General features: G+C 41.2%; 1 protein-coding gene and 1 long non-coding RNA gene across 2 annotated transcripts in view; one reads left to right on the top strand and one right to left on the bottom strand.

Annotated features, from left to right (window-relative positions):
• NAIP (NLR family apoptosis inhibitory protein) overlaps positions 1-8,909 on the top strand; it is a 37,166-nt gene extending 28,257 nt beyond the window's left edge. Inside the window, exons 9-10 of the mRNA XM_075270944.1 lie at positions 1,523-1,687; positions 8,545-8,909. Coding sequence (XP_075127045.1) covers positions 1,523-1,687; positions 8,545-8,909 — 530 coding nt within the window. The remainder of the gene's footprint in view (positions 1-1,522; positions 1,688-8,544) is intronic.
• LOC142200553 (uncharacterized) overlaps positions 1-12,079 on the bottom strand; it is a 221,536-nt gene that overhangs the window by 21,562 nt on the left and 187,895 nt on the right. The gene's annotated exons all lie outside the window — the stretch shown is intronic.

Genomic DNA, 12,079 nt, shown 5'->3' with positions numbered 1-12,079 from the left:
GAGAGAGTCTTGTTTACGAGCTGTGGCTAATATTGCAACTTTTGCAGTTTTCACTTGAATGGACCTGAGCTACAATACCAGATACATCTCACAGACATTACTGATGTTATTTCTGGTAGAAAAAAAAGAACTGAGGATTTTTTCTAATATTTTCACGTTTTACTTACTTTTCATACATTTTCATAAATGTAGACCTTAAAGGGTTTTTTTTCAATTAACAGAACTATATTTAACCCCTTTCTGACACTTGCTGTAATAGTACGGCGGATGCTGGGTTTTAAAGGATAGCAGTTGTATTGCAATCTATGGGATTTGTAATCAAACAAAGGCAGATTTAAGTTCCCTAGGGGGGGGCTAGTAAAATAGTGAAAAAAAAAAGTTTAATAAATATTAAAAAAAAATACAAAATTAAACATTTGAATCACCACCCTTTCCCTACAAAACATATAAAACTAAAAATTACTGTGAAACACATACACATTAGGTATCCCTGTGTCCCAAAATGCCCAGTCTACAAACTTTTTTTCTATAAATATTTTTTCTGTACAGTGGTTGCAGTAGCAGGGAAAAAAATCATAAGGTGATCAAATCAATACAGTAGATATTCCCCAAATTTAAATATGGTTATGTCATCTATGGAACTTCTCTTTTACCCCATATACTTCCCATTCTAACAAGAAATTGACCTCGTGCCAGCATAATGCATCTATGTGTGTCACTAAGTGCCCATGCCAACTGTAATTCCTTCAGTGCCACCATGCCAGTTACAATGTCCCCATAACAGCCAGTGTCCTCCATGCCAACTGTAATGCCTGGTGAAAGACACAATACCCTTAATGCCAAAAATAATGCCCACATGCCAGGTGATATTCACTGAATACTTCATAATCTTACCCCGGTGCACCATGACAGCACTCAATGACAGGCACAATGCTAGCCTAAGGAAGTTCTAAGTAATATCTTTAAGAAACATAAACACTGTAGGAAGACGTGTATGCTATTAAAGGGATTCAATCATTGTAGTTGATTTTTTTTCTCCCTAACATGTCGGAATAGCCTTAGGAAAGGGTATTCTACATCTACCTATAAATGTTTTCTCTGCGCCACCATTCCGTAGATCGTAGACCGTTCTGCCATCGTCATGCTAATGAGTTTTCTCGCAGCACTGAGGGCGGTTCCTAATGTTCAAACGGCACTGGGGGCATCCCCAGTGCTGCGAGAAAACTCTCTAGCGATGGCCTCTTCTTCTTCTTGAACGCCTCTCCGCGACGTCTTCTGCCGATGGATTCTTCTGGTTTTAAATGGTACGCATGCGCAGTCGGTTCTGCCATCGGCCAAATAATATCAGTCATGGTCAAGGATACATTTCATATTTGCATGTGACTAAACACCTATATGACTTATTATATTGTACAATAACATGATTTCCTTATGTGCCATCTGTTTTTAGATTTGCAAATATACAAGGAAATAATCCATTGTTTTATGTCATTTCATTGTAATACCCACCTATCTTTGACAGCTGTAGCCTTGGGTTCTCTCTCTCACTTGGAGTTGTTGCGGCTGCCAGTCGGAGATGGGATGGCCCATGCTGCCAAACTGATAATAAATCAATTGCAAAATCTTCCGAATCTCAAATTCCTCAACATGATGGAGATTTTAGATGATGAGAGCATTGCATTATTAGGTACGTCATTGACTTTCAGGTTTTGTACTACTAAGGGCTCGTTCACATCTGCGTTGCCCTCTCCGTACTTGAGGTTTCCGTTTCCTGCCTAAAACAGAGGCAGGAGACGGAAACCTGCAGGATTCTCTCTCTCCCATTCATTTGAATGGGTGAGAGAGATGTCTGGCCGTGAGCGGCGGTGAGCGTTTTATGCTCTCCGCCGCGAAACCAGGTTTTATAATCCGGACACTGAGTCGGACATGCAGTACTCTGTGTCTGGATAAAAAAAATCCGGTTTCGCGGCGGAGAGCATAAAACGCTCACCGCCGCTCACGGCCGGACCCGGTCTGAGCTTTCCGACTTCTGGCATGCAGAAGGCGGAAAGCTCAGAACGGACAGGTGAACACTAGTGTGAACCTGGCGTAAAGTGTTTTCTCATTCATTACCTTCTGGACAAAGTTTCCTTTATTGTTATCTTCAGTGTTTTTAACCCCTTAGAGACACAGCCCAAAAGTGACTTAAGGACCAGGCCTCTTTTTTCAAATCTGACATGTGTCACTTTAAATGGTGATAACTTTGAGACGCTTTAACTTACACAAGTGATTCTGAGATTGTTTTTTCGTAACACATTGTACTTCATGTCAGTAGTAAATTTTCGTCGATATGTTTTGTCTTTAATTATGAAAAAATAGGAAATTTGGTGAAAATTTTGAAAAAAATGCAGTTTTCAAACTTTGAAATTGCAAGCCTTTCAAATAGAAAGTCATACTACCCGAATTTTTTCATAAATATAATTAACGATGTTTCTGATTTATGTAGCAATCAAATTTTAAGCACCCTTTCATTTTTTTCAGATATTATAAGGCTTACAAGTCAAGCAGTAATTTTCCAAATTTTCAAGAAAATTTCCAAAACACATTTTTCAAGGGACCAGTTCAGTTCTGAAGGGAACTTGAAAGGCCTCTCTAATAAAACCCCCCAAAAGTCACCCCATTCTAAAAACTGCACTCCTGAAAGAATCCAAAACAGCAGTTAGAAAGTTTCTTAACCCTTTCAGCATTTCACAACAATTAAAACAAAATGGAGGTCAAATTTACATTTTTCAATTTCTGTCACTAATATATTCATTTAGCCCTAGAATTTACACATTTACTAAGGTTTAAAGGAGAAACTGCACCCCACATTTTGTTACACAATTTCTCCCGAACACGACAATACCCCATATGTGCTGGTACCCTAATGTACGGGCACACGGTCGCTCTCAGAGCGGATGGAGCGCTAATTGGATTTTGTAGGCCAGATTTTGCTAGAATATTTTTCAGGCGCCATGCCCCGATTGCAAAGCCCCCAAGGTGCCAAAACAGTGGAAAACCCCAAAATGTCACCCCATTTTGGAAACTAGACCCCTCAAGGAATTTATCAAGGGGTATAGTGAGCACTTGGACCCTACAGGTGTTTCACAGATTTTTTTACCATTGAGATGTGAAAATGAAAAATTACTTTTTTTTATAATAAAATGTCACTGTAGCCCCAAATTTTTCATCTTCACAAAGGGTTAAAGGAGAAACTGCACCCCACATTTTGTTACACAATTTCTCCTGAACACGACAATACCCCATATGTGCTGGTACCCTAATGTACAGGCACACGGTCGCTCTCAGAGCAGATGGAGCGCTAATTGGATTTTGTAGGCCAGATTTTACTAGAATACTTTTCAGGCACCATGTCCCTTTTGCAGAGCCCCCAATGTGCCAAAACAGTGGAAACCCCCAAAATGTCACCCCATTTTGGAAACTATACCCCTCAAGGAATTTACCAAGGGGTTTAGTGAGCCCTTTGACCCTACAGGAGTGTAACAGAATTGGCCCAACAAAAGGAAAAGTGACATTTTTTGCTATAAAATGTAGCTTTAACCCCAAATTATGCATTTCCACAAGGGGTTAAAAAAGAAAATGCACCCCACAAATTGTCAAGCACTTTGCCCCAACTACAGAAATGCCCCACATGTGGATGTAAAGTGATGTATGGGCACACTGTAAAGTCCAGAGCTGAAGGATCGCTATTGGGATTTTGGAGGGCAAATTTAGCTGAAATCTGTTTCAGGCACCATGTTGCATTTGGAGAGCCCCTGAAGTGCTAGAACAGTGGAAACCCCCCCAAAACGACCCCATTTTGAAAAATAGACCCCTCAAGGAATTTATCAAGGGGTTTAGTGAGCACTTGGACCCTACAGGTGTTTCACAGATTTTTTTACCATTGAGATGTGAAAATGAAAAATTACTTTTTTTCCAATAAATCGTCCATTTAGCGCCATATTTTTAATTTTTGCAAGTAGTTAGAGAATTAAGAGCCCCCCCACAGTTTGTTACACAATTTCCCCTGAACACGGCAATACCCCATATGGGATCATAATCTGCTGTATGGGAACATGGCGGGGCTCAGAATGTTAAAGAGCGCTATTTGGATTTTGGAGGGCATATATTGCTGGAATAGTTTTGAGGTGCCATGTCGCATTTGCTGAGCCCCTAAAGTATCAATACAATAGAAACCCCTCAAAAGTGACCCCATTTTAGAAACTACACCCGTCAAGGAATGTATCAAGTGGTATTATGATTTTGAGACTAAAAATGCTTCCCAAAAATTGAAATTTTTAAAGAAATATGCCATTTTGGTATCCAATGCATTGCACCCACTTTGTGTTGTCAGAGACCTGCACTCCTAAAACTATTAAGTGGGCCTTCCCGAGGGGCAAAAAAATTATATATGTGGGTATAAATTGCTGCTTGGGCGCACAGCAGGGCTCAGAAGCGAAGGAGCACTGCGCTTTTTAGCTTTTGGGGTACAGATTTAGAGGGACTTTCTGGGTGCCATGTTGTTTTTGCAGAGCCCTGGAGGTGCCAGTAAACTGGAATTCCCCAAGAAGTGACCCCATTTTGTAGGGGAAATTTTAGAGTCTCTGCAAAAGTGCCATGGCATCCAAAAACCAAACCGTCTAAGTCTGTGCTCCAAAAACCAAATAACCTTCTTCCCTTCTGTGTCTGGCTGGGCCCTAATATCAGTTTATACCCACATATGACATTACGTACGTTATCCGGGGTACACCAGTGTCATATATGTGCCCTAATATCAGTTTATACTCACATATGACATTACCCCGGTTACACCAGTGTCATACATGTGTCATACATGTGGCATAAACTGCAGTTTGGGCACACAGCAGGGGGCAGAAGGGAAGGAGCGCGATGCGGCTTTTGGAGCACAGATTCAGATGTTTGGTATCTAGACGCCATGTCATGTTTGTAGAGCCTGTAAGGTACCAGAAAAGTGGATTCCCCAAAGGAGTGACCGCAGTTTGAAAACTGCACCCCTAAAAGAATTTATCAGGGGGTGTAGTGAGTATTAGTATCCCGGACGTGACTGCACAGCGGATGGCGAAGAGGGAATATATAAGCGGTGCGGAGGACATTGCAGACACTAAATTCCCTACTGTACCCCCAGTAGCTCCTATGATTGGGGGAGTCACACTGGGGTCACTTTGGGGGTCACTTCTGGTATATTTTCCCTCATAAGCTGTAAATATAGGGTGTCCCCTGATATTCGCTTGCACAGCTTATACATTCCCTGCCTGCCGCACCCAGTTGTGTTCTAATGATTTGGCGATTTTGCGTGATTTTGTCTTCACATTGGTAGAGGCTATATTTTCTTTATTTTTCTGCTGACGTGGCCATATAAGGGCTTGTTGTTTGCGGGATGTATTTTGTAATGACACCATCTTGGGGTGCCTAAAACTTACTGATTACATTTTATTAACTCTTTTTTTGCTGGATTTAAAAGAGAAAAAATCAATTCTGGTATTGAGTTTTACCTTTTACATTTTTCGCCATGCAGCGTACAGTATAAGTAACATGTGACCTTTATTCTGCGGGTCGGTACGGTTACGGCGATACCTCATTTATGTTATTTTTTTATGCGATACTAAGTCTGCAGAACAAAAACACATTTGGGGACATAAATCAGTGATTTTTGCATCGCCATCTTCTGAGAGGCGTAACATTTTTATTTTTCGCTTGACAGTGTTGGTTGAGGGCTTATTTTTTGCGGGACAACCTGTGCATTTTATTGGTACTATTTTGGGGTGCATATGACTTTTTGATCACTTTTTATAGCACATTTTGTAAGGTGAGATGGCGAAAAATCACTACTTCCGGCGTTTTTTTTCCGTTATTTTTTACCGCCGTTCACTGTGTACATTAAATATTGTTTCAGTTTTGTTGTACAGGTTGTTACGGACGCGACAATACCAAATATGTATTGTTTTTATTAATTTTTTGTGTTTTTTTTACATAATTCATTTTTTATAGAAAAAAGGGATTTTTGGGACTTTATAACTTTATTAATTGTTTTCAAATACTTTTTTTTTTTTTTTTTACACTTTTTTTTTACTTGTTCTTGTGTCCCTATGGGACACATGGATCAGTGATGATTGCATCACTGATTCTCTACTCTAGAATGAGACACAGGCTGCAGTGACAGCCTGCACGTGTCTCACTCGAGAAACAGGAAGTGAGCTGTGCGGACGGGACAGCTCACTTCCAGAAGACGCCGGGAGCATCACCAGGTAAGTGAGTGCTCAGGGCTGTCTGGGGTCACTAACCAGACCCCAGACTACATATTACAGATACCGGCACCCCCCGATCTCGCCGCAGGGGGTGCCGGCGGGGGGGGGGGGGGGGGAGAGATCGCGGCACCCTTTGTTTGCGGTGGTCATGTACCGACCAGAGGTTATGGAAAAGGGTGATAGCTGTCAGTAACAGCCATCACCCAGTTCCGATTCCGCCCGCTCAGCTAGTGAGCGGGCGGAATCACCATGACGTACAATTACGTCATGGTGCGCGAAGTACCTCGCGTCCATGACGTAATAGTACGTCAAAGGTCGCTAAGGGGTTAAAGAAATGAATTTTCTCAAAGATGGGCAAGGCTGTTTGTGTCTTCCCCATTATTTCCTTCTCTAGGCCTTGTTTAGACTGGTATATCTAGCCAAATTTATAGCATCATACAAACCACTGGTCTAGTAGAATTGCAGCTTGTTCAAGTGATAAATGCAGAATATGGACAGTAAAACACAGGTGCCCATCTGAATGAGACTTTAGGGTGAAGTAACAGTATAGTTTGATGTTATATACACATACATAAATATATCTCTGCATATATATTAACATGAATTGTTGACTGATGTCTTTTCTTTATTCATCGCCAAATGTGTGGAACAATCTGTACCAATTTGGCATATACACTCACCGGCCACTTTATTAGGTACACCTGTCCAACTGCTCGTTAACACTTAATTTCTAATCAGCCAATCACATGGCGGCAACTCAGTGCATTTAGGCATGTAGACATGGTCAAGACAATCTCCTGCAGTTCAAACCGAGCATCAGTATGGGGAAGAAAGGTGATTTGAGTGCCTTTGAACGTGGCATGGTTGTTGGTGCCAGAAGGGCTGGTCTGAGTATTTCAGAAACTGCTGATCTACTGGGATTTTCACGCACAACCATCTCTAGGGTTTACAGAGAATGGTCCAAAAAAGAAAAAACATCCAGTGAGCGGCAGTTCTGTGGGCGGAAATGCGTTGTTGATGCCAGAGGTCAGAGGAGAATGGCCAGACTGGTTCGAGCTGATAGAAAGGCAACAGTGACTCAAATAGCCACCCGTTACAACCAAGGTAGCCAGAAGAGCATCTCTGAACGCACAGTACGTCGAACTTTGAGGCAGATGGGCTACAGCAGCAGAAGACCACACCGGGTGCCACTCCTTTCAGCTAAGAACAGGAAACTGAGGCTACAATTTGCACAAGCTCATCGAAATTGGACAATTGAAGATTGGAAAAACGTTGCCTGGTCTGATGAGTCTCGATTTCTGCTGCGACATTCGGATGGTAGGGTCAGAATTTGGCGTCAACAACATGAAAGCATGGATCCATCCTGCCTTGTATCAACGGTTCAGGCTGGTGGTGGTGGTGTCATGGTGTGGGGAATATTTTCTTGGCACTCTTTGGGCCCCTTGGTACCAATTGAGCATCGTTGCAACGCCAAAGCCTACCTGAGTATTGTTGCTGACCATGTCCATCCCTTTATGACCACAATGTACCCAACATCTGATGGCTACTTTCAGCAGGATAATGCGCCATGTCATAAAGCTGGAATCATCTCAGACTGGTTTCTTGAACATGACAATGAGTTCACTGTACTCCAATGGCCTCCACAGTCACCAGATCTCAATCCAATAGAGCATCTTTGGGATGTGGTGGAACGGGAGATTCACATCATGGATGTGCAGCCGACAAATCTGCGGCAACTGTGTGATGCCATCATGTCAATATGGACCAAAATCTCTGAGGAATGCTTCCAGCACCTTGTTGAATCTATGCCACGAAGAATTGAGGCAGTTCTGAAGGCAAAAGGGGGTCCAACCCGTTACTAGCATGGTGTACCTAATAAAGTGGCCGGTGAGTGTAGATAAATAAGACGTTAATGAAGATTTTAGAATGGGTTTCTCAACTTATTAAAGCAAATATAGCACATTTACCTTCCATATCAAGAACCTTCCTCTATATAATATCATTTGAATATCTCAGGGTCTTGTTACATGAGTCTATGGACATATTCCGCTTTGTCTAGACAGCTCGGGTTCTGCGCCTATTCCTCTACTTTATCTGTTGGATCTTATGATCTTATTTGTGTTTATTATGCTTAGATGTGTCCTATCTAATCCTAACTATTATACGTTATTTTGTTGTGTTTGTTTCCTTTTGTTGTTATTTTTGTAATAACTAAAGAATGAAAAGAAAAAGAGTGAATTTTTTTATTTAATTTTTTCAGCACAAGAAGCAAAATCTGGAAACCTTAAAAAGATTCAACAACTTGAACTTCAGATTAATTTCAATATCACAGAATCTGGGTGGACAATGTTCTTTGAGCAAGCCGGACACATGCCAGAGTTAAATCTTCTGAATATTAGCCGGATGTACACTCAACAGATCATGTCTCATGCTACCACTGTCACAGCCTTTGTCAGATTAGTATCTAGACTTCCCAGTCTGGTGCTGATAATAATGTATGGCTGGCTGCTTGATGAAGATGATCTGGACATGTTCAATGCTATGAAAGAGAATCACCCTCAATCAAAGCGCTTGAATATTTTTTGGCAGTGGGTTTTGCCTTTTTCACCAACCATTGAGCATTAAAAGGTTGAACATTGATTTTCAAGTATCATTTTAAGGGGTTTTCCCATCTCCCTTTCTCACCATCTTTGCTTACTGTCTCTTCTGCTCAGTATCAGTCAACAAACTGGTGGGAGGGCTTGGACTATTTGATAGACAGGACACAATGACGTACCTCACAAGATATAGACATTGCTTTTACCCTGAGAATTTATATATTATGATTACTAGAAAGCTATAATAAATCAGATCCGCTATCTCTCTGCTAACTCTCTGCTTGACCCCTTAGGGTGCATGCACACTACGTAACGCCGGGCGTGTATGAGAGCCGTACACGCCGGCATTACAGCAGACTGCCGAACACTTCCCATTCACTTCAATGGGAGCGCTCGTAACAGCGGCGTTTACGAGTGCTCCCATTGAAGTGAATGGGAAGTGTTCGGCAGCCCTGCTGTAATGCCGGCGTGTACGGCTCTCATACACGCCCGGCGTTACGTAGTGTGCATGCACCCTTACAATCTGGTTTCCACGCTCTGCACTTTACTGAAATGGCCCTCACAAAAGTCTCCAATGATCTCTTAATGGCTAAATCCAATGGTGACTTCTCTCTTCTTATTCTTCTGGACCTCTCTGCAGCATTTGACACTGTTGACCATCAACTCCTCCTCACTATGCTCTGCTCAGTCGGCCTCAATGACACTTCACTCTCCTGGTTCTCCTCTTATCTCTCAGACCGCACTTTCAGTGTATCACTTGCAGGCTCTGTTTCTTCTCCTCTTTCCCTTGCTGTTGGGATTCCTCAGGGATCGATCCTAGGCCCCCTGCTCTTGTCTCTACACAGCCCCCATTGGACAAACATCACCAGATTTGGCTTCCAGTACCATCTTTATGCTGATGATGGTATACACTTATAATATGCTTTTTGTTTGTACTTGAACCCTACAAATTGTACAGGGCTGTGGAATATGTTGATGCTATATAAATAAAAATTATTATCATTATTAGATCAAATATTATGCACAGTAAATGCATATTACATTATACAGTTTTGGAGAGAAAAAAAAACTTAGACATGTTGCCAGGACTGACAACGGACTTAATGTTCCATGTGTGTTTGCATGCAGAAATAGCACACACAGTCTGAGCATTTATCAGCAAACTGCAATTAGCTGACCTGATTTCCAAGACCATGAAGCAGGAGATAAAAGATCTTAAAGCAAGTATAATTCAGATAATTCACCCCCCTCCCCTCTAGAGAGCAGTGAGTCATGTCATCTGGCCTTAAATCAGACCCGCATAGCAGATAAACATAGCAGCATTTCTAAAGCAATGTATTTAGGAAAACCCTTGAATTTATAAGATAGCAGTTTACATAGAATCCTTGAGATGGAAATACCCCTTTAGCAATGATTTTACAGTATAGTTTATGTCCTAGTCTAAACTCACAAATTTTGCATTAAAGAATCTGTGTATAATATATACATCATATTTCTAATCTTATTTAGGACCTAATACAAAAATGATAATCTTCGATTTCACAATTTGGATGTGGAAAAATGCATGGGTAAAGTGTCTATCTGCTGAACTTCTTGACGTTCTCATCTCATAGATAGTGCATCCCTGGGTACGAGGCTACAAAGACACCCTGAGCATAGCTTAACAGAAAGGCTATATGAGTCATATAATACAATATCAAGAGTACATGTTTTTAACCAGATGTAGTGTTTTCAATATTCACAATTTTGCCCTGACCTTGGATAAATCATTGTACTTCTTGACTTCCATGGCACATTATTTGGTCTAAATAGACAGCAGGATTTGGTTTTGTGTCTCAATTATTATATATTGCTTTAGATGTTTGTTTAAATCTGCTTTTTTAACAAAAATCATATGATCAAAAGTGAGGCTTGAGATTAGCTTGACTTGAAATGCGTACTTCACCTGTTTCTGTAATTTTATGGAAATTAAATAAAATTTCTAATTTTCATGGGTGCTGAGCTTTCCTTTTTATTATTTGTTGTTCCAGTTCTTCCTGCACTTCCATGAATCCATATGAGGTGAACTGGATTGTTTGTATGACTGGATGATACCACCATACTAGGATGGGATAATACGATTATATAGTTAATGAAAAGTACAATACAACCATGCTGTATGTAATTTTAACCAATACATGAAGACTCACTACAGTGGCCCCAAGAATTACACTGCAGACTGGAAAACAATGAATATATACCCCTTACCTGCAGACAAAGGAAGAATGAACAATCAAATTCTGTGGCTCACAGTAATGTCTTCCCATTGGAGTTGTTCACCTGTCTTCTCTATCTGGCCCAGACCACCAAGATGACTACTTACAGCCACTCGACCCCGGTAGAGCTTTTTGCAAACAAATCCTTCGCCCTATGTTTTCCTAGCACACCCTACTCATTCCACCCTCTCTACAAACCCCATTTAGTGGAGTCATCCAGCTGTCTATAGCATGTATCGTGAGTGTCTCAGTGCCTTCAAACACTAAAATAGTAGCTCAAGTTGGATAAAGACAAAGTCCATCAAGTTCATCCTAGAAACTTACCAAGTTAAAAAAAAGACCCCAAAGTTCTAAGCACACAGTATTTTCCAAAGTACGCCTCATAATGAGTATCATACAAATAGCGCTCCATAGTTTTTTGAGTGCCTCCTTTAAGTGTCCCACGGTAAGTAGCACCATATAGACAGTAGCCTACAATATATTGTGCCCTAAATAGTACCCCCAATAAATTGTGCTATAAGACAGTCTCATTGTACCATATAGATAGTGCCCAATTGAGAATCATCTAAATAATGGCTGTTCAAACCTATGCCCCATAGCAAGTGCCCCAATAAACATGACTGCTTTATAAAACTTACCTTCAGGCCAACCGAGTGTCAGTTTATGAGCCAAGTTGCATCAATTTGAGGCTGTGTGTCGCAGGCCATGTAGCAGATCTGCTCTCCAAGTTGCCAATAGCAGGACTAGAATGGGTAGTTCAAGCTCTATCTCAGCTCATGATTATAAGGGCTTCTCCTTAGGATAAGGCACCAATGCTTAACTGGTGAAATCCCACCCACAGGGACTGCACTGATCAGCATTAGAGGTGCAACATGAAGCCCCTGGGCCCCAGTGCAAAATCTGTTTTTCTTAGAATAGTTGTATACTTTATGAGGCAGAGGGA

Source organism: Leptodactylus fuscus, chromosome 1 (assembly GCF_031893055.1).
Source record: "Leptodactylus fuscus isolate aLepFus1 chromosome 1, aLepFus1.hap2, whole genome shotgun sequence".
In the NCBI taxonomy this organism is placed as follows: Eukaryota; Metazoa; Chordata; class Amphibia; order Anura; family Leptodactylidae; genus Leptodactylus; species Leptodactylus fuscus.
The sequence above is the reverse complement of the archived record's forward strand: the minus strand, read 5'-3'. Positions and strand labels throughout refer to the sequence as shown.